Below are 21,692 nucleotides of genomic sequence, written 5' to 3'. Positions count from 1 at the left end.
CCCCCCAGCCGCATATATACCTGGCTGGGGGGTCTCTCGGGGGGGTTCGTTATCGTGGGGCACGATGGTGTGGCCACTGACATGGCCGTTACAGGGCGTCGTGGAGCAGCACCGGGTACGGCCACGTCAGGGCATAGTGGGGCTCCGCTTTGTACGGCTGATGCAGGAGATCGTGGAGCAGCATCGGATACAGCCGTTGCAGGGAGTAGTGGAGCAGGAGGCCGCGGCGTGCCTCTGGGGAATAGCCTGTCGTTATCAAGAGATCTCCGACTCGGGGTCGGAGCGCTGGATCAAGGGGCAGCCGACTCGGGGTCGGGCTGCGGAGCCGAGGATATCCGACTCGGGGTCGGATTGCTGGATCAAAGGGCAGCCGACTCGGGGTCGGGCTGCGGAGCCGAGGACGTCCGACTCGGGGTCGGAGCGCTGGATCAAAGGGCAGCCGACTCGGGGTCGGGCTGCGGAGCCGAGGATGTCCGACTCGGGGTCGGATTGCTGGATCAAAGGGCAGCCGTAGTCTTCCTGGGCGCGCGTGCCGGTCACGTGGGGCATGGCGGCTTATTTCCTCCGTAACATTATCATTTTGAGTTTGAGAGGATGTTAGATATCCTATGATAATATCGAGCATTTTATATTTTATTATTAGATTTTTATTTATTTATTTATATGTCATGAAACAATCCTATGGGCCTTGGCCCCGCCGAGGAGGCACCACCGTACGGGTTTAGGTGAATGCACCAGGGAAGGGGTGCGCGCGTGGGGTTTGGACCTCTTTTCCACTTAAATGCTTACATGAATACGGATTGACCGCGGACTTGCGGGTTTCAAGTCTCAAACAATCGCTGTTACCGGTGAACTTCTGTTTCTAAAATTAAAAGTGGTTAAACAGACAGGGCCACAGATGCAGGGTGCAACAAGTAATAAATGAACCTGTTGTGGCTCAAATTTGGCCCGAGGATGGCCCGAGGATGACCGAGCGGGCATAGGCAGGCTTGTGGATGTGGCCGTAGACGAGATCGAGTTCGATAAGATCGCATCAGGCGTTTGATAAGGTCGGCTCGTCGGGTGCTGAAGTCGGTCTAGCATCCTTGATTCCGAGGTGTGCTCGGTGAAGCTCTCCGGGTTTGACCAGGGCACGTCGTCTATGGAGAGTGCTGGAGCAGCTCAATGGAGAGTAAGATATTGTCCGCTTTGGGGGAGCACGCACATGCTTAACATTGTGCGCTACTTGTGCACGGCAATTTTTCCTTCATGGCTTTGTCCCATGGGGGCGCCTTGCTATGAGTATCAGAAAGGGTTGACGTAGGTTATAGCGGCGGAGAGACATGTCTAAGATCGGCTGAGCTCTTGATGAAGTTCGAGTTTGGATTGACTCTCAGTGGGACTGAGGCTCATCTCAACTGGTGCTAGGGTTTATTTGGCTAAAATTGGATACGCCTGCCGTAGCGAGCTGGACGATCCATCTTGCCCTCCATCACAATCCAATAAGAAATATAAACACACTTTAAACGAGAAAACATACGGTGCTCACTGCCTGTGAATGCCGACTTGTAAGCTGCGTGCAATCTTTTTGGTGGAAGTTTCCGTTACGTACAAGGATTGCATGCTTTGCCCCAAAATCCAAATCCGGTGCCGGTGCCATCGGTGAAGGCACAGCTTTAAGATGAGAGCAAGCAAGGAGATGGATTCCAGATCAGTGGATCGCGCTCTGGTCTAATCCTCTTCGTCCGTCTATTATGGGCACCTGGGCGTCCTGGGTCTCGATCGCTTTCCAGCATGCCGATTTTTTTCGGTAACAAAAACCATGGAACATTAGAATCGTTTCTTTTATGTATTCAATTTATATTATACGAGCCGCTGGTTAAGAATTTATCAGCTATTAGCATAAAAAAATAGAGAGAAAAGTTGATCGCAAATCTAATTTTGCATTCTAATCTATTTAAATATCCGTCTACTATTTATATCTATATTTTTATCTATTCAAAAAATAGATATGAATATAGATACTATGCAAAAATACGATTTTATTTATATATTTAATTTCATATAATATTTATATTTTTTTTAAAAAATAAAAAATCATATTTATTTATATTTGTCTAATTTATTTAATATATATATATTTTTTCAATTAATACCTATATCCATATTTATATTTATTAAATAAAATAAATATAGCTATAGATACGTTAGTATGGACCTGTGACCGATCTAATTTCAGTTTCAATCAATCAAAAGGCATATCAAAATGCATTAACCTGGAGACTCGACATTTATCGTGGAAGTGAACAGGCCTTGCTTCCTTTGCCTTTTTTTTTTTCTTCCTCTAATATTGACGGTTTTGACGTTTCACCCCAGCCACTCTTTTTAGGGACTGCCATTATTCGTCTCCCTCGGTCCACTCCCCTCACTCCATAAGTAGCGCACCTTCCTCCTGCTTTCAACCCCCAATCTCTCCTCTCTTCCCACGCCCACTCACACTACTTTCTCTCATTGTGTCCTCTCCCTCTATCTCTCTCTCTCTCTCCAAAATGGCCTTCTTCCGCAATGCCGCAACCCTCGCCATGACTCTGCTCGCATTCTTGACGCTCGGCGACGCCCGGATACCCGGCGTCTACACTGGAGGACCCTGGCAGCAAGCCCACGCCACTTTCTACGGTGGGAGCGACGCCTCCGGCACCATGGGTAACAGCCACATTTCCCTCTTACAGTTTCATTACCTCCGTATCGTCTCGCCTAAGACTAAGGCATCAAGGATCGTTTGATTTGATTTGGTTTTTGGTCTAAATGCATAGGAGGGGCGTGTGGGTATGGGAATCTATACAGCCAGGGGTACGGGGTGGAGACGGCGGCGCTGAGCACGGCGCTCTTCAACGACGGGCAGAGCTGCGGTGCCTGCTTCGAGATCAAGTGCGGCGAGGACCTTAAGTGGTGCCACCACGGGAGCCCCTCCATCTTCATCACCGCCACCAACTTCTGCCCGCCCAACTACGCTCTCCCCTCTGACAATGGCGGGTGGTGCAACCCTCCCCGGCCCCACTTCGACCTCGCTATGCCTATGTTCCTCAAGATCGCCGAGTACCGCGCCGGCATCGTCCCCGTTTCCTACCGCAGGTCCGTACCGCCCGCCCCACCGCGTCTTATTCTTCCCCTGATCTCATCTGCACCGTCTATCTCTTTCTTTTCCTCCACCATGGATCTAATCGCTTCACTGTGCACCTGGAACTCTATGTCAAGAGTCGACCAGTTCTACCGGCTGCGATGGAATCGCTCAACTCTCACCGCCAATCTACCTAATTTTCATAAGTCGCTGTGCCTCTTTTTTCTTTAACCTTTTTTACGTTTTTTTTTTTTTTGCTAAGACCAACCTTTTTTACGTTTGCGGGAAAGAATTTCATCTACTCAATTTTTTTTCTACAAAATTGATATCTAAATATATAATATTTTTTAAAAATAATTTTTGTATGTTTGATTGACATGAAAAAATAGTATATGAAAGATTATCTTTATTTTTTTTAAAAAATATATAAAATATCTGTTATATTTTTAATAGCTATTTTAAACATTTTTGAATTTAAAAAATACTTTTGGATATTTTAAAACATTATTAAAATGTTTATTGGATACTCTTATATTTTTAAGGATGAGACAACTTTGCTATATTGTAGTACTTTTTAATGTATTAATATAAAAGTATAATTATTAAAAGTTATCATATTTTTTTATATTGCAATAATTTTTACTAGTATTCTGTTAGTAGTTCAAATTATTTCGACTTAAGAATTTTTTTGTAAAGATAAAAATTATTATAATGTGTAATCCTTAGAAAAATGACTTTTCATGTTTTTTATAAATTGTTCTTTGCGAAAAATAATTTTTTTCAGCGTTGCCTTCGACATTTATTAATTTATTTATTTTAAGTAGAGCGAGCAAAGCAAATATTTCGAGGTTGCATGTTTCTATAATATCCATCAATTCTGAAATAAAGTACTCGTTACACCCGAAAAAATAAAGTACTAAATGAAGTATACACCCCCACCAAAAAAAAATTAAGTATAGAGAAACGAAGGACCGTTGATGGCTGTCACGTTGACCCTTTGACTGGATATCAAACGGCATTTTGGAGAGCCTGGACTCTGGAGGTACCGGCACACGGGGAGAGCCCTGTTCCTTGCACACTCTCTCTCCGCGTTTCTTGCTTTTTTCCCCTTTGTTTTTTTGCCCCAAAATGACCATAACCCCCCCGGGCACCGTCGGTTAGTGCCCTCCCATGTGCAAGGGCATAATAGTCATTCCGCTCCATCACGCGTCCCAAAGCCGTGTGAATCGTGGGAGACCGAGCCGGACGACTGGGCACATGCCCCCACGCGCCTGCCGGGCTTTCAATCTACTTGCTCTCTACTGCTATTAGATATAATTTAATTCCATAATTAATTAATAATTAATTAATTACTGGTCCCGGTGGTGTATTTTTTTTATGATCCGTGACAGGGTGCCGTGCCGGAAGCCGGGTGGGATCCGGTTCACCATCAACGGGTTCAAGTACTTCAACCTGGTGCTGGTGACGAACGTGGCCGGCGCCGGCGACATCGTCCGGTTGAGCGTGAAGGGGTCGCGCACCGGGTGGATGCCGATGTCCCGGAACTGGGGCCAGAACTGGCAGTCCAACGCCGTGCTGGTGGGCCAGTCCCTCTCCTTCCGCCTCACCGCCAGCGACCGCCGTACCTCTACATCCTGGAACATCGTCCCGGCCCACTGGCAGTTTGGCCAGACCTTCGCCGGCAAGAATTTCAGGGTCTAAATTTACCTAGGGACAATAACGGTTGCAAGACACGGCGGTGGGATTTCAAATTTCCCGCCACCGTGGTGTCTTTTCGGTTTTTTTTTTTTTTTTCCCTAGGCGCCAATTTCAGGCGGGTTGTCAGTAGTGCCGTCCGGGTACGGGGGGGGGATCGAGGCAAGGATTTTGGTTTGTAGGCGTGAAAGCAAAAGTGGAGGGGAGGAATGGGGGTGGGGCTTAAATATTTTGATTTGACCGTTTGTTTGTGATGTTATTGGAGGTAGTGCGATTAGAGCGAGCGTATCGCGTAGTAGCGGTTGAAGTGGCTGCAGACCAAAAGAAAGGGTGCGTCAGTAGCCCGCAGCTGCATTTGCAATGTAATATCTAATGATAATATGATGATAATTTATATGTTGATTCGGACGTAGTTTGTTGGTATGTAACGCGCTAAGTAATCTCTGAGTGCGAGTGGTAGATTGGCTGAGTTTCCTGCTTTCAGTTCTTGTACGAATGCGATTTGAAGGCGTTTTTGGTCATAAATTGAGAAGGTACAGTCATCAGAATGCTCATACTCGATCTGGTGTTGGACGACGGGGTTTCATTTGCATCAGAGGGGATTGCAGCCCAGCAACAAGGTTGACTTCACTTGTGTTACTTAACCCATACAATTTGAAACTCTGGAGGACTTTTAGCCATTATGAAACCCAAAATCTTCACAAAAAGGATGGTGCCAACTTGAGAATTGCTTAAATCTCTTGCCATCATGATGCCGTCACTCCGATATCAGACCGAGTGTCCGCCGGTTCTAATTCTCTAAGAAATGGCCAAGAGGCGCCTCAAATGGCAGACCAAAACCTGAAAGGAATACTCGAGTGGTAACTCTGTAGTCCTACATGTGTTGACCCTCCAAAATAGTTCATTATCACATGCGAGGTATCTATAATAAAGTCTGTGTGCGGCTAAGATCTAGATTGGTACCAGGTCTAAGAATTGAGGAAAAAATGAAATTTTTTTGAATAAATTATGCCAAGCGATCATTGTTGCTCGTCCCTTGTTGCAATGATTCATGTAGTGATATGCAAGGATTCATGTAGCCATACATTTAGTTCTAAATTGACTATATACTGAATAGATTTTGGATACTTGTATAAAGCCCAAGAATTAAAATAATTCTAAATTATAACAAATGATATAAGAGTGGATCTGGTCCATCGTCTATTTGGACTAGGAGACATTGATCATGGGCCGATCATCATACTTGTGATTAAACTTAAATTAAATTTGAATGGAATTGAATCTTTAGTTTGAAGAAGATGCCGGGACTTCAACAAAGAGAGTGTGAGGATTAGTGCCGTATACTGGATAGAACTTGAGCTAAAAAATCTACATAATATCTTTCGGCTAACCTACAGACACATTCATATTCATAGCACAAAAACCAGCATTGGCATTTCCTACTGCAACCATGCAGCAGCACTTTGAAATGCCTTCTCTATATGCTCAAACCAACCATTGCAAAGTTCAATCAAATATAGTTGCAAGCGGTCAGCGAGCATCGCAGATATTCCAATTCAGAGGACCAAGTCTTGTGCTGCACGCAATCGTTCAGTTCGCGAACAGGTAATTCAATTGAGCGTCCCTCTTCTCTCAGCAGGTAATTAGCATTCAGCAACGGAAGTTAGCCGGCCACCCATGGGACCTGGATAGTTTTTATCGATACAAATCATCCCTTGAACAGAGAAATCTTGGAGTGGCTCCGCTGAGAGGATCACCTTGGAGGTCCCCACCAACATTTCAGGCAGTCAGCCAACTATGATGCCAGAGGGCCCATCCATGTGGAACCACTACATAAAGAGAGGAGGCACAAACACGGGATGAGATCTGATACTCCCTTTGTCCTCAAATTCGTTCAAAAATTTTAATGATTTTCTAAAAGAATGCTCCCACTTGCTCCCACTGCATTCGCATCATTTACCATCCAGCAGTAATCCCCTCTTACAGCGAGAGAGAGAGAGAGATAGGTTAATCAGAGTACCAGTGGAGCACTCGAGGAACAACGACGCAAACTTGTTAAAAATTTTCAACAGAGATTAGTAAATTTAATATCATTAACGTATGTGCTGGTATCTATTCCTTTTTTTAATGAGTGTTTACCGCTCTGATTCTGGGAAAGAGGGAAAATTTGAATATGGAAAAGACTGAACTCCTTGGGAGACGCTAAGAAGCAAATGGAAGTTAAGCCGAACCCGTGTTGAGACCTAGCAACCAGCGAAACTTGACCGCCAAAATTTAGCTCGAAGAGTGAAACTTAGGTCGCCAAAATTGAGACAAATATACGATCAGTCCATGGTTAGTCTCTGCTCTGTTCAAATTTTTGGCTTGGCCCAAATCTTGAAAAACGAGATGAGATGTTTCTAAGAACCTGCTCGCTCGAGTACTAACTTGATAGTTTTACTTTGCTTGGTATATGTCACCTAACCTTGTAGTGTAACTAATGATCTTGTATTCTTAACTTTTAGATTTCTTTTTTAAAATAGGCACTGGCGAAAGCGTGACAACCGCAATCACCTCCGACCAATGCCACCTCCAGCCACCTGGTCGACTGCAAGCAACAACGCCGGCCTGCCACTTTATCGAGACACTACTTTTCCTCTTCTTCCAACACCTCTGGTTGCCATCTCGTCCATCACCGGCCATCTCCACCGCCAATTGTACAGGCCCGCCACCACCAACTCGTGATGCCACCGACCATCCATCCCGCCGAACCCCTTTTCAGCGGCGACCCACATGGAAAACTTAGCAATGCGGTCTTTAGCTAGGATTAGATGGATAGCCAATAAGCTAGTAATAAAAAGATTTGATAATTTTCTTTACATTAGCCTGCAGAAAACAGTTGTAGAGTTTAATCCGATCAGATCGAGCAAATTGGAAAAATTTTGTGGCATCCATTCTACCGCCTCATTTTCTCGTTGATGGAGGGTGCTGTAAAAAATTTGGCAGACGGTATTAAAATTTTTATGAAGCAAAAACCTTAGAAAAAGGAAAGAAATATACGAACGTAGAAAAATACTTAAGCAGCGAGGCGACCATGGCCGCGCGTCGGGAGAAAAGCGGGTTGGGAACCCGTGTATCGAAAAAGAATAAAAAAGATTGAACTTAGAAATGGAAATTCTGAAAGGAAAAAACGGTATAATGGAAAAAACATGAAGACCGTACGAATTACAGGAGCTAAAATCAATCATTTGCGTGAAAACAAAAAACAGAAAATAAAACCGATAGAAATATGCTGTATGCCAACTTCAAGTGGCTACATTCTTTTTCCATAGATCAAAACAAAATATAAGAGGTCAAGGGATACAGAACCCTCTTCCTCTTGTCAACTATGACAAATGATATTTCTTTTTTCTTTAAAAAAAAAAACTCTGATAAGGGATGCACAAAACCATTTCCATGTACTTTGAAAAGGGCGAAAAAAAGGGAAATCCATTAGAAGGGCGGAATCATGATGGATAGATTCCTAGAAAAGAGTGAAAATAGTGAAGGAAACAGGAAGAGAAAGGAGCTCATATCAAGTGTATCGAATGGAGAAACCCGTCATCGTGGCAGAAACCCATTCCATTTATTGCGGAGATACAGAGAAGAAATTTTATGAAGAGAGAGAAGATGCCAAGCCAAAAGAGCGGCTCCTTTTCTCTCTTCCTCCCTCCCGAACGCTACCACAATAGATGAAAGCCATAGGGTTTCCGGAACCCCACTCCAGCCCTCTCTCTTTCTAATCACAGCCCCGCTGCAAACATAAAAGAAGGGGAAAGAAAACACAATACAAAGAATACAGAACCTAGGTTTTCTTCTTCTATTCCCCAGCGTCGGCCTCCCCGAAATCCCAGCCCCAATTCTCATCTTATATAACCCTAATAGCTTCACGAAATGACTAAAACACCCTTGTCCTGCAGTACATATAGCTGAAGGGCGAAAAATAGAGAGATCTGCTGTAATCGAGCGACATGGATAGTTCACAGACAAGGACGAAAATCAAATGAAAATAATAATGTGAAAAGATTAGCAGATCTCAAATTGTTTGTCACAAATTATCTCCTGCAATTTTTATTCCATCAGCAATGTCTGCTTCTGGTGAAAAGGAGAGTTTATTAAGCATGACTGGAAGGAAAAAAAAAAAAGAGTTTCAGGAGACGAAACGGGGTGCCAGTACCAGTGAGGACGACAAAGTTTTCCACCTTGTTACCTCCGTGCAAGATTCAATGAGTCATCGATCTGGGAACAAAAGCAGCAAGGTCACATGCCTGCATCATGGGAAATCGTAGAAGCTCTCCATCCTCAATTGCAGCACAAACCTACACAACTAATTGACTTTAATAAAACGTCCATTCTGTACACCAATACAAACATTACACAGGAAGATAGCTCCACTATACTGGAACTAGGTACAAATTCTCCAATTCAAGAATTTGACATACAACCATGAGCATTTTGTTATTCATGCAAGTTTATCATTCTATCATCTGTTTTTAGTATGAAACCATATGAAACCATTGTCGCCTATGGAGAAAGATTCTCTTTAGTATCTTTTTTTTTTCCCAAAAAATGTGATATCTTCTGAGATTTTACAAAAAATGATTACAGCTCGAGAAGTTTTAACAAATAATTTTAATATGCAAACCTCAATATAATATGACTAATAAAATCAATCTGTTGTCACTGCAATTTTAGTAGTGTTATTCTATAATTTTTGTTTTAATTAATTGTTGGTGCAAAAGAAAATGGAATAGTATCTTTGTATTTAATATTGTCAACATGATTTAGCAGACTGGTCATTTAGATCCTTTAGATAGTTGACCTTTCATCTTCTAATGTATAAACAGACAGGCATATCATCTGTTCCTTAAAACAGGAAAATTGGTAATCTCTCGCCAGATCAACAAAGGTATGCTTATTGAGATATTCAGCAGACTCATGAAATGCTAAAATAAAGAGAAAACCGTAAATGTTTTGGTTTGTAGCTCTTTATGTAAATGGATGACAAAAAACAATTCTCAAGGACATCCAAGCTAAGTGGATATGGCTTGTTGGTCATGAATTTCTATATAATAGTTAAAGGCATCGTGATAAAAAGTGGAACATTTCAGAAGTTTTAAAAAGTGGAACACTGGCATTTGTAGAATAATTATGAAAACAAATCGGTTGTCAACTAAAGATACAAATCCATACAAGTTTATCACATGGAGAATGCTAAAAGGTGAATATGTACCTTTCTTAATACCTTCCCCTTGGGCTTTCACCGCTTGCGCTTTTGAGTCTTCCATTTATTCAATACATATTGTACAACCTCTTTCAATGTTGCTTTTCGTCCCTCGATATAGTTCCAGAGCTCTGGAATGGCATATCTACCACTAGGATTGTACTCATTTATTTCCAACAAGGCAGTTGTAACAGCCTCATAGGCTTCATTACCCAGCAGCTCCTTCAAGACTATCAGTTTCTCGTCATCCTCATTTATCACTTCCTATACCACAAACATCAATTTACAAATCACATCTGATATAATATACCACAGAGGAACAGTAGCATTTTTTTCTCCCAATTGCCAAGGAAAGTTTAGAAGCATATATCAGTATGTAAACCATAAAACAGGAAATTATAGAACTTCCTGCTGAATGTTGAGCATGTTCTTAGATTTGAGCTCATGTGGCTCATGCGACACTCCCTTGTCCACAAGCTAAAAGTTGAAACCAAGAGGAGGTGTGAAAGAAAGGAAGACATTCTTGCAAAATCAATGGAATATGAGCACCTCATAGACTTTAAAATTAAAAAGAAATACACAATAAGGTCATCAAAATAAAATATGGATGTTGTCTTTTCTATAAACCAATTCTGCTGTTGTTATTATTACTATTATTTTGTTTTTCAAACAACTGATGAATTTATTAAATACGCAATAGCACCATCTGAACAGATTCTCTCAGAAAACATCACCTGAACAAAGGTTAGTCATGATCAAATAGTCAACAATATAAGCAGTTTAACAATGGAACCGGCAGGAAGAACTAGGAACAAAGGTGCAGCAGCAAGATTGAGGCTTTGGAGCTTGTTCAGCTCCCTATGAAAGAGGTTTCAACAACTAACTGCTGAAATTGATGGTGCTAAATGATGATGTTATTTTAGAATAATCGATTTTGAGGATTATAGCACTCCCAGTTACATGCAAGTCTATATGTGACAAATGAGAATGACAATTTCTTTTAGAAAGTTCCCTTAATTTACATCGAACAAGCTTGGTTATATAAAGCTACACTGCACTAGGTGCCTGACAAGGAAATCAGGCAGCAAAAACTGATGGCCAAGAATAAACTAAATGGCCAATTCTATTTTATATAAGATGTAGGATTTTCCAAGTCATAAAACAACACTTGCCCCGAGGTACTGTAGCACTCACGGTTACAAGAAAGACTCCAGGTGACAACTGAGAATGAAAATTTCTTTTGAAAAGGTCAAATTCTTTTGAAAAGTTTCACTTACATCAAACAAGCTTGGTTATATAGAACTACCCCACACCAAGTGCATCACAAGGAAAGCAGCAAAAACTAATCACCAAAAATAAACTAGACTTTAATTTCTCTTTTCTGTTAGACTTATTTTATTCTTTCTTTCAGCTAATAAAATTCAGTGACTAATGAAAGCATTGCTTCATTAGTCCCCTTCTTCTTCAAAAAAAAAAAGAGAAAAAGAATAAACTAGACAGCGTATACGAGTTTATATAAGCTGTAGGATTTTACAAGTCATAAAGCTTCCTAGAGTACTTTGAAACAATTTGAAATCCTCTAGAGCTCTGAAAATCCATAGCATTATCTTTTTGCATCCATAGATCTTCCATCTCCTCATGCTTCAGGAAAAACATTACATCCTAAGCTTTATATGCTTGCATGTTTCCAATCACAGAGGTAAAACTGCCACTGTGACAATATGGTATTGCACGGTAAAAATGAGATTGCATCAGGTCTTTGACAACTACATTAGCTAATGACTCCGGCATGACTTCAGAAAACAACAATAACTTATAAACTAAAGAAAAAACAGTGGAACACTATATCCTTTCTACAATGCTATCTGGAAAGCAGCAGTACTGGAGAAGACAAAAGTTTTTATCCAGTTGGCCCTGAAAACAAACTACATGCAGGAGAAATACTCGCAAAAAAGGGTTCGGCAGTTGGTGCAGGATGTCCCCTCTGTGGCGCTAGTGCCGAAGCCTCCACTCATCTATTCATCAAATGCCCTTTCACAAAAAGTATCTGGTGTGCTCTTAAGATATAATTCAATTTAAAAGGGTGGCCTCCGAATCTGCAGACACTATGGATGTCTTGGAGGAAAAAGAAAATCTATCCATCAGAAGACCTTGGGCTCAATTGGTGATTGCACTTTGCCAGCACATTTGGCACGAAAGAAATTGCCAAATCGGTGCATGCAGTATTATGCAAAATCCTGCACACCTTCAAACTTTGGGAAAACCTGTGCACTGACAAGTCCCTGGAAAGGAATAGAAAGCTTCTCTCCATCAATTCCCCACTGATGCTCACCCCTCACTAATCTGAATTGTACTCCTACCTGTCCCTCCTTATTCCCGTTTTTTATATTCCTCACCTCTATCTGTACATAATTTCACAAACTTTGATTAATAAATTTGGAGGAAATGTCTTGCTACCTCCTTCTTCAATCAAAAAAAAAAAAAAAATCATAAACTAAATATACCAAACTGCTTGAAAGAGTAGTTTCCATCTAAATAAAGTCATCTGTGACAATTGTCATGTGATGGTTGCATAAAGTCAGCATATGCAGTTCTTGCAGTCTTGGTCGGAGATATAATCATACCTTAGACTTTCCATCAATGGTAACAATTTTATAAGGATGCCAATTTGGGTCTTTCAGGTACTCTTGCCACTCAGAGCAAAACTCTGCAGCTTTGATATCAGCATCATCTTCTGCAAATTTTCGCTTACATGCACTTTGAAATGCCTTACCATCAAGTTCACCCATTCTCTTGATTCCAATATCAAATTTCTTCCCCAATATTTCCTTTAAGCCCTGTATCATGCAAATGATTTCAGTACATTAAGACAGTGTATGCAGCATTATTAAATAGCTGGCAACTTTTGAGAATTTCACTGAACAGCTACAGATTCTAAAAGAAAGTTCTATCCACAGCAAGAAAGGGAAAAGTCTCATACTTTAATCAATTCATTCCGAGCTTCCTGCAGTTCATCATTGCTCATTCGTTCTTTGACCACAAGAGTTTGGTTAAGAGCTTCCAGACTTTCCATTTCTTCGATTTTCTCTTTCAACTCTTCACTCATTTCTTCCATCTTTTTCTTGACTGCTGAGTCATCTTCACCTCCCATATGCTTCATCACCTGTAGTTTACCTTTCAATTGTTGTATTTCCAATTCCAGTTTTTGTTTCGCATCCAGCTGCTTTTCCAATTGAAGAATTTTCTTGAGAGCAGCCTCTTGTTCTCTCTGTCCAGTTGTTTCATAGTCAGATGATATATTTCACCAGATATAGGCTTGGTAAATGATACTTCATACAGAGAGCATCAGGTTCAGAGCAAGAAACCTTCTGTTCTTCAATAAGCCTAAGGACATTTTCATCAGCCTTTTTCTGCTCCATGGATGCCATTTGAAGCGAGCTGTTCTTCATTGCATTCTGCAGGAAAAACAAGAAAATTCACATTAGGCGTCTTCACAAGCTAGTGTGGAGCACTTGCTGGGAGCCTGTGACAGCAATATATTTAAGTGGTTAAGCGAATGGCAAAGGGACTTGGAAATCAATAGTGCATGTGTAATTTTTTTTTCCCCGGCATTCATTAGACATCCTATTAACTTATAGCATTAATTCTAACTAACAGGCAACAGCAGCCTACACGGCCGTGAATCCATACTTATCATGTTTTGACAGATTACTGAAGAAAGACTCTAGATATACAGTGGCTATAACAAGAAACTATAAAATCGATTAGAATAGTCTAATTAGTACAGTTTTGATGCTACAAACAATTCAAGTTGAACATGCCAATCACTATTTCTGTCATATAGATATAATTATGTCAAATTAATCTTTAATATAATTGTACAATTTCAAAAACTGAGATATTCTTTAGCACATATTTTTAAATGGATATATGACACTGAAATGCATAATATCTGAACACATGCATGAGTTAATATGAGCAATGTGCTTTTATGCGATGATTTGAATATTTATAAATAAAAAAAAAAACAGCAGGCATGCCACCATCTGGGTTGAACTGATGACCTCTCAATTGAAGTGAGGTACCAATTTGATGAGAGAAGCCCACGATATGAGTATATTACCCAGGGTGAAACCATGTAAAATTGCCCTTCATCATAACTGGGCAGTACAGTCAAACCATTGATCAGTAACATGGGCAACTCTTGAAGAGACATCAGCCACAAAATCAGTGTATTTCAATTTCTTCTGAGTACAGAAGAACAATCAGACAGAGGTCCAAATAAGTCTACTTATCTTGAAGTGATAACCATGGAACAGCAAGAGGAAACTTACTGATTAGATTTGGCTGAATCATTATTTGGTTTTATCAAGATTTAATACTCGAGTGCTACTTGCTATAAAAAGCATACTATAAATCACAGTTCACACTATTTTGCCAGATTATCAAGTATAAGGCCAATAACATGAAAGTAGAAATCTAACGAAGAAATTTTACTTTTTAGCTGCCTTCTAGTTCACACACATGATATTCCATTAAATCGTATGTCTGGCAAACAAGATCAAGAGTATCTCTACCTTTTGTCTCTCATCATTCAGTTTCATCCTCTCAATGTCATTTTGAGCGACTAGTTTATCTAGTTGATTCGATCTCAAATCAAGCTCGCTTTGTTTGGCATCCAATTGTGCCTTCAGCATTGCATTCTCCTCAAATATCTTGCGTGAATGTTCCCGAGCAAGACACTGCATCTTTCGTATTTCTGAAGAAAGGACAAAAAAATACAAAATCTGCAGAGTTCCTGATTATATATGCTAGGAAATAAAAAGAGGATAATGCTGTATGAAAGTTTCATCAAGATCATTGTTTTAAGAGTACAGTTTCAAACAAAAACATAAAAATGTGCAAAAACAAGAACATAAAAATGTCCATAAAACCCATTTCGGGCTTAAAGTTTGTACTTGAATCTTAGTACCTTTCACAACCATGTTTAGCCAATGTCTTACACACAAAGCAAGAAAACAAGTTTAGGCAATGTCAGAACCAATTGGGCCAAGGTGCATTTCAGACTGAAGTTCAAAAACCACAATTTACATTTTTATCAATTGAAAAATTGCATGGCTAAGTCTGTTTTTAATTTTCTGGTAGAAGCATGGCTAAATCTTTTAATAACAAGATATCCCATTAAAAGAGCCAATGTTAGAGTGCAGAATGTCCATCTTTATACCATGATGATATTAGGGAACAATTGTAGACAGGACCCCGTTTGAGAGTATGAAACTTGAATTCCCTAGCTAATGTGATTTAGACAGTTTGATAAATGCAATAATTTCATAAACACTATTTTACTATCAGGAAGGGAATTGGAGGAAATGAATGAAAACTCGATCTCCATATGTACCTTCATTATAAAATTGAAGTAATTGATCTCTCTCTTCCATCATCTTATCAAGGGACATATTACTCTCATTGTACTTGCATTCCAGTTCTTGTAAATGTTTGTTCTTGACTTCAATCTGGTTTGCCAGATTTGCCACAAGTTTATCTGTTTTACGTGACTCTTCCTTTGAAAGATCAGTTACAGTTTTTATATCTCCATTTTTGCGCAAATACTCTCCAACTGGACCCTTCGAATTATAGTCATCGGCCCGTGCAACCCATCCATAAATATCAGATCCAGGATCTTTCCTTTCATACCAATCCTTTTTACCAAAATGGTTAGCATCAAAATGATTTTCAAATGACATAGCATCCTTCAACCCACCCCAGTCCTTGCTGAAATCCACTATTGCATTTCCTGTATGACCTCTGTAATTCCATAAAGGAATGACTTTTAATGGATTAAATCCAGATAACTGCTCTTTTAACCTGTTTCCACTCTCACCAACTTGTCTGCCATCTTTCCATTCAGTTGGAACATTGACAAGGATACCCATCCAGGGCCAAACAAACTGATCATCTTGCTTGGGCTTTGAAGTAGAGTTCTGCTCTATCGAGATTAGTTGCTTCGGTGGGCCTGCTTCATCAGCAAGGTCGTCTTTCAAGAGTTTTGCTAATGCTCGGTGATTTGCCTTCACTATTGCTTCTCGATTAGATGCGCCCAATCCTGTTGCATGTTGAAGCAGTTCATTGTGACGGTAGTCTTGTTTCTTTCTTCCCACACAGAAAGGACATCTGAAAGTGTTGTCTTCATTTTTTACTTTAAACTTCCCTGACTTTAAAAGTTCGTATAATTTGGTCTCATAGTCATCTATATTGGAATAGCTTATCTCTGGAGCCTCTTCAGAGCTGTAATCCATTGAAATGGAGGCAACCTGAAGCCGAAAAAAGAAAAAAACAAAATAATTTAGTAAGATGTCAAAAATTTCAGTTGCAACAGCATAATTAGCGTGTAACACCTACATCAATAAGACATACGTATAACTATGGCAGGTTAGACGGAACTATGTTACAAAGTAAATTTGCTGGACCCAGGTAACTATGAAGATTAGTTTGTATTTTACATGCCATATCCTAAGACAGAAGTCATAAGCTGTAGAAATGCAATCAACAATCAAATTTCAAATTCATCACTTTGAGGAGTGCAAGATATAAAGAAACACTGTCAGGATGATTCACTTGGCTTGCATGTTGCTGACTATTGGTGTTCATAACCAAAACCAAAAAAAGATATTTCTTGGCAATAGTCATCGAGTCCAGTAAAGCATGCTGAAGAATTCTTTTCACCAATAATTAACCCAGAGAGTAATATTTGGACTTGTGGACTTGCAAGGTAGTGGTAATAGAATAATCTAAATTTGCAATTAATAAGTTGCCAAAAAAAAACACTATGATGATGGGCTAGTGAAGAAGAAAAAACAACTCACTCATTCTTAACACACTTATATCATGTTATCAAGCAACCTTTCATGCTCGAAGATGATTCAGGATTTTAAATATAAAACAAACACCTAATACTAATACATCTAAGGATGCTAAATAAGTTAATCTTATCATGTTGATAAGAATTAGATTTTGATGCGTTACGAATTGCAAGCCTTCGAACCATCTGGCTGTTATGTGAACAGTTAACAAAGCTTTTGAAATGACTAGGTCCTTACTATTAAGAAAAAAAGGAGAAATTTAAATGATGGCATATTGAACTTTATCATAGTCTGTGGGAGATAAAGAGTGGTTGAAACCATAGTTGTCAAGCGATGAGGGTCCCATGCAACACAGAATATTCTAAAAATAGTCACTTGAGGTTTTCATGACATGCAACACCCTTCCAGAGCACATTGCCTGCTACACAAGGTACATCACACATACAGTTTGGTTACAGCTTAAATATTGCTGCCAAAATCAGTCCTGTTCCTTTGAAAGGAATATGAGATGGATGTCCTCACAAGAGCTGCTCTTTTATAAACTTTCAATCATTCTTCTCATTGCTTTACGAGACCCAAGCTTAAACTCCTAGTCATGTCATGAGTAAACATTGTATTCATTGCCTCACACTCCAATCCATAAAACATATGTAGCATCATTAAACTTTTCCTCTCCTCAATTCAATATTTTAATCATCAAAAAACCCCTTCACATCATTATCCCTCTTCAATTTTTCAATAATATAGAAATTTCCCCATCCATTTGCAATAACATACATCTCAGAACAAAAAATGACAGAAAGAGGAGTGCTACGAGCAATTGATACATGTAAAAATCAATAGCCTCACACTAGTGGAGTCGTAAACTATATTGCCTCTCTCATTGTGCGAATCCCACTAGCAACTGATGCAGGATCTGCAATGTGATTAGGGGCTAATGCTGCAGTTCATGCAGCATGTATATACTGCATTCCTCTTGCAAAATAACCACTTTACAGTTCATTAAATATGTGAGAACCCGTGCGGGCGTGTGTTTAGTCCTACATCGGTTATTCGTTGGGTAGATTTTGGGTACTTATACAAGATTAAGGAACCCAAATAATACCTTTCGGTTAGCCATTTTGGGCGAGGTCCTGGGTTGTTACAAATGGTATCAAAGTGAACCCGGCTCATAATCTATGTGGACTAGGAGACACTGCAGCACGGATCCATTAGGGATGACCACGAGCCGATCGTGGTGTTTGTGAATAGATTTGAACCCTTAATCTAACGAAGACGTCAGGGCTTGAACGGAAGGAGTATGTAAGGATCCGTGCAGGCGTGTGTTTAGTTCTACATCAGTTATTCGTTGGATAGATCTTGGATACTTATACAAGATCAAGGAACCCAAATAATACCTTTCGGCTAGCCATTTTGGGCGAGGTCATAGGTTGTTACAAATGGTATCAGAGTGGATCCGACCGATAATCTATGTGGATTAGGAGACACTGCAGCACGGATCCATTAGGGCTGACCATGGGTTGATCATGGTGTTTGTGATTAGATTTGAATAGATTTGAACCCTTAGTCTAACGGACGTCAGGGCTTGAACAGGGGGAGTATGTGAGGACCCATGCGAGCGTGTGTTTAGTCCCACATCGGTTATTCGCTGGGTAGATTTTGGGTACTTATACAGGATCAAGGAACTCAAATAATACCTTCCGGCTAGCCATTTTGGATTAGGTCCTGGATTGCTGCAAATGGTATCAGAGCGGATCCAGTCTATAACCAACATGGATTAGGAGGCACTGCAATATGGTTCTATTGGAACTGACCACAGACCGATCGTCGTGTTTGTGATTAGATTTGAATGGATTTGAACCCTTAGCCTGACGAGGACGTCAGAGCTTGAACGGAGGGAGTATGTGAGGACTCGTGCGGACATGTATTTAGTCCTACATCGGTTATTCGCTAGGTATATCTTAGGTACTTATACAAGATCAAGGAATCCAAATAATACTTTCCGACTAACCATTTTGGGTGAGGTCCTGGGTTGTTACAAAATATTTACTGGATGGGAGCTTATTCTATCACCATACTTCCATTAAACTTAGATTCCATGTACTCTGTTTTCATCAACGAAATCTGATACCTAACAATTAAAAAAAATAAGAATCTTAGGCTTTTCCATTTTCCCCTCCTTTTCTATGAATTTCCTTATTTTTTTTATTTTTAGCTAAATTTTATTGAGAGATTAAAAGTTCACTCGCTCCTCCAAAGCAAGCACTGTATATAACATCCCATCTGCGACTAGATCTAAAATGCAAAACCAAAACACCACTAAATCGCCTCTAAGTAAAATATTTCATCAAATATAATCTCGGCATTCAATAAACATCTAAAAATCAGAACATTTAGTCAGAAAACAAAACCAAATAAAAGATCGAGTCACAACTAAAACCCTAATCCGGAAAACACAATCACCGGTGTAATCGATCGCTACGGAAGAAACAGCGAGACAGAACAGCTATTCAAACAGAAACACGAGAGATTCACTAAAAACTTCCAGGATTTTGAAGTCGTATCTTCTTCGACGAAGAGACTTTTAAGCAGAAAACTTCGGAAGGTTTTTTTTATTTTACCTACTGTGGGTGCAGCAGCAGACGACGGTGAGAGCTCGAAAGGAGGCAAAGCGGCATTGCCGAAAAAAGGAAACGGGAAAGCGAGCCTTTTCTCTACCCCCTTCTTATGGACATCCGTCGGAAACCCCGGAAAGAGCGGATGAGCTGGCGCCTTTTTGATGGGTCCACGACGGGGCCCACTTACACGCTCCTTTTTTTACTTCCGACCCCGGCTCCACTTCTGATAAACTCGCCGACTTCTCGAAAGTACTCATCAATGACTAGTCATCAGAGACGGGGGAATGGTTTTGTGTCGTTATTTTTTTTATGGAATGCAAACTTCGTGTGATAATGATATCTTACAGCTAAATTACTCTTAAGTTTTAATGATTAGACTAGAACGAGCTAATCCAGATACGAAAGATCATATCAGCATTCATCGCCTGTGGACGATGCGGTACTCGAAAACAATGATTGCTACTGGATAACGGTACCTTTTATTTGCAATACATTCTTGTGCCTAATTTGCTATGATCAAAGAAAGGGAAAAAAAAAATCGTCAAATATGAGCAATTCATGTAGAAAAAATCTTAAATAATATTTCAATCCTGCTCAAAGTTCATATCTTGTACGATGAATAATGCGTAAATTCAAGTATGAGCCATACACCAGCACCACTTTATCTGTATACGAACAAATAGATACTAATTGTCGGTAACCAATTGCTTGATCAACTGGTGGTGCTTCCTATCAAGTCACCGCACACAGGCTTCGGGGATTGTTAACACCAAATGCCCATGGAGTGCCTATGAGGATCAAGCGTGTTTTTAGTTTTACATTAAGTATTCATTAGGTAGATCTTAAATACTTATATAAAATTAAGAAATTCAAATAATATTTTCCGGCTAGCCATTTTGGATGAAGTTCTGAATTGTTACAAATTGTATCAGAGCAAATCCGGCCCATAATTTATGTGAACTAGAAGACACTGCAGCACAAATCTATTAGGGCTGACTACAGGCTAATCATGATATTTGTGATTAGATTTGAATGAATTTGATCTCTTAATCTGACAGGACGTCAGGACTTGAATGGAGAGAATATGTGAGGATCTATGCGGATGTATGTTTAGTCCCACATCGGTTATTTGTAGGGCAGATTTTAGATACTTATACAGAATTAAGAAATTTAAATAATATCCTCCGGCTAGATAAGATTCTGTATGACAGTTGTTTAGAATATTTTATTTTTTTATTAAAATGAGAAGCAATAAGATTATCTACCGATATTTTACAAAATAGCTAATTTGAGCTGAACTGTCGTGCCCGTGACACGGTATTGGGTTTGGAAACCATGTCGGCTCCTGTTTCAATGCCCGTGCTAGTCGGGAAAAATATCTGGGGACGGGCGTTGCGGGAGCATTTCCCGTCACGATCGATTAACCAAGCCTTGAAGCGGGGAGTTGGGATGCCTGCGGCACCAGTGGGAACCAGGTGGCGGCAGCCTTCTCTTGTTTCAAAGAGTGGCCGAGTGCTTTGTCCGTTTGCGGCAGGGAAGAGTATCTTCACAGTGGCTTGTCACCTCATACAGTGAGAGACAGCTTACCATGACCAGGATTGCTCAGGAAAAAATTATATGTTAGCCACCGGGATGGCAATCTAGTGACAGAGGAGCTATCTGGATTCGAAACGCGCGAGCATCGACTAAATTAGAGAGCCGAATATTCCATATTCGGATAGCTTATTGGCAGTTATGCTTTTCTTCCATTTGTATCAAGATGGCGCTGGGATGACGTACCTACACGTGAGATGGTAAGCTCAGTAGAATGAGCCCATGGGTCGGAGAAGGCACGCAAAATCTGCGACATGTATCGAACATTTCCTAGTGGAAGAGAGGCCCAGTGAGGACTGCTATGTGGGTGGACTGGTCTCTCCTCCTCCCCTCCTATTTTTTACCAAAAAAAATATATATATCTTTCACTATATGCAACGCCATAATCGAGCACCATACCGATCAGTTCTGGATAGATCGCGAGTGCGTGATGGATAAGACTTATAAAAAAAAAATTAATGCAACCGGCGTGGTGCGTAGAATATAATTTTTTGCCGCTTATTTATAAAATTTGAAATAATTTTTTAAAATCATCCATGATAACGATGGATGGAAGACCCAATCATTAATTAATAAAATCTCATGCG

General features: G+C 40.2%; 2 protein-coding genes across 3 annotated transcripts; one reads left to right on the top strand and one right to left on the bottom strand.

The window, feature by feature from the left end:
- Nucleotides 1-2,415: 2,415 nt before the first annotated feature.
- Nucleotides 2,416-5,200, top strand: LOC103714393 (expansin-A6-like). Its single transcript, XM_008801628.5, has 3 exons — nucleotides 2,416-2,682; nucleotides 2,793-3,111; nucleotides 4,489-5,200. Exons 1-3 carry the CDS (start codon nucleotides 2,529-2,531, stop codon nucleotides 4,796-4,798), a joined length of 783 nt encoding a protein of 260 aa, XP_008799850.3. The 5' UTR covers nucleotides 2,416-2,528; the 3' UTR covers nucleotides 4,799-5,200.
- A 3,614-nt stretch (nucleotides 5,201-8,814) lies between these two features.
- LOC103714399 (factor of DNA methylation 1-like) lies at nucleotides 8,815-19,647 on the bottom strand. Of its 2 annotated transcripts, none has more exons than XM_088713836.2 (8): nucleotides 19,516-19,647; nucleotides 15,433-16,345; nucleotides 14,612-14,793; nucleotides 13,400-13,489; nucleotides 13,015-13,302; nucleotides 12,659-12,871; nucleotides 10,044-10,298; nucleotides 8,815-9,137 (listed from the first exon to the last, which is right to left on the bottom strand). In XM_088713836.2, the coding sequence occupies exons 2-7, from the start codon at nucleotides 16,328-16,330 to the stop codon at nucleotides 10,071-10,073; spliced, it is 1,899 nt and encodes a 632-aa protein (XP_088569962.2). In that variant the 5' UTR covers nucleotides 16,331-16,345; nucleotides 19,516-19,647; the 3' UTR covers nucleotides 8,815-9,137; nucleotides 10,044-10,070. The 2 variants fall into 2 exon arrangements, with proteins under 2 accessions (XP_088569962.2, XP_008799862.3); XM_008801640.5 differs by having other exon boundaries at nucleotides 8,815-9,129.
- Between the last annotated feature and the right edge of the window lie 2,045 nt (nucleotides 19,648-21,692).

Source organism: Phoenix dactylifera, chromosome 17, assembly GCF_051530095.1.
Source record: "Phoenix dactylifera cultivar Ajwa chromosome 17, Ajwa_hap1_PhDact_Kaust_v1.1, whole genome shotgun sequence".
In the NCBI taxonomy this organism is placed as follows: domain Eukaryota; kingdom Viridiplantae; phylum Streptophyta; class Magnoliopsida; order Arecales; family Arecaceae; genus Phoenix; species Phoenix dactylifera.
Note: the sequence above shows the minus strand (reverse complement) of the source record. Positions and strands in the feature narration are given on the sequence as shown.

Coding starts and splice junctions, on each gene's coding strand:
- LOC103714393 (XM_008801628.5), top strand. CDS start 2,529: ATGGCCTTCTTCCGCAATGCCGCAACCCTCGCCATGACTCTGCTCGCA. Junction 2,683..2,792: donor CGACGCCTCCGGCACCATGG/GTAACAGCCACA, acceptor CTAAATGCATAG/GAGGGGCGTGTGGGTATGGG. Junction 3,112..4,488: donor GTCCCCGTTTCCTACCGCAG/GTCCGTACCGCC, acceptor GATCCGTGACAG/GGTGCCGTGCCGGAAGCCGG.
- LOC103714399 (XM_088713836.2), bottom strand. CDS start 16,330: ATGGATTACAGCTCTGAAGAGGCTCCAGAGATAAGCTATTCCAATATA. Junction 13,490..14,611: donor TGAATGATGAGAGACAAAAG/GTAGAGATACTC, acceptor TTTTTCCTGCAG/AATGCAATGAAGAACAGCTC. Junction 12,872..13,014: donor CTCGGAATGAATTGATTAAA/GTATGAGACTTT, acceptor TGCATGATACAG/GGCTTAAAGGAAATATTGGG.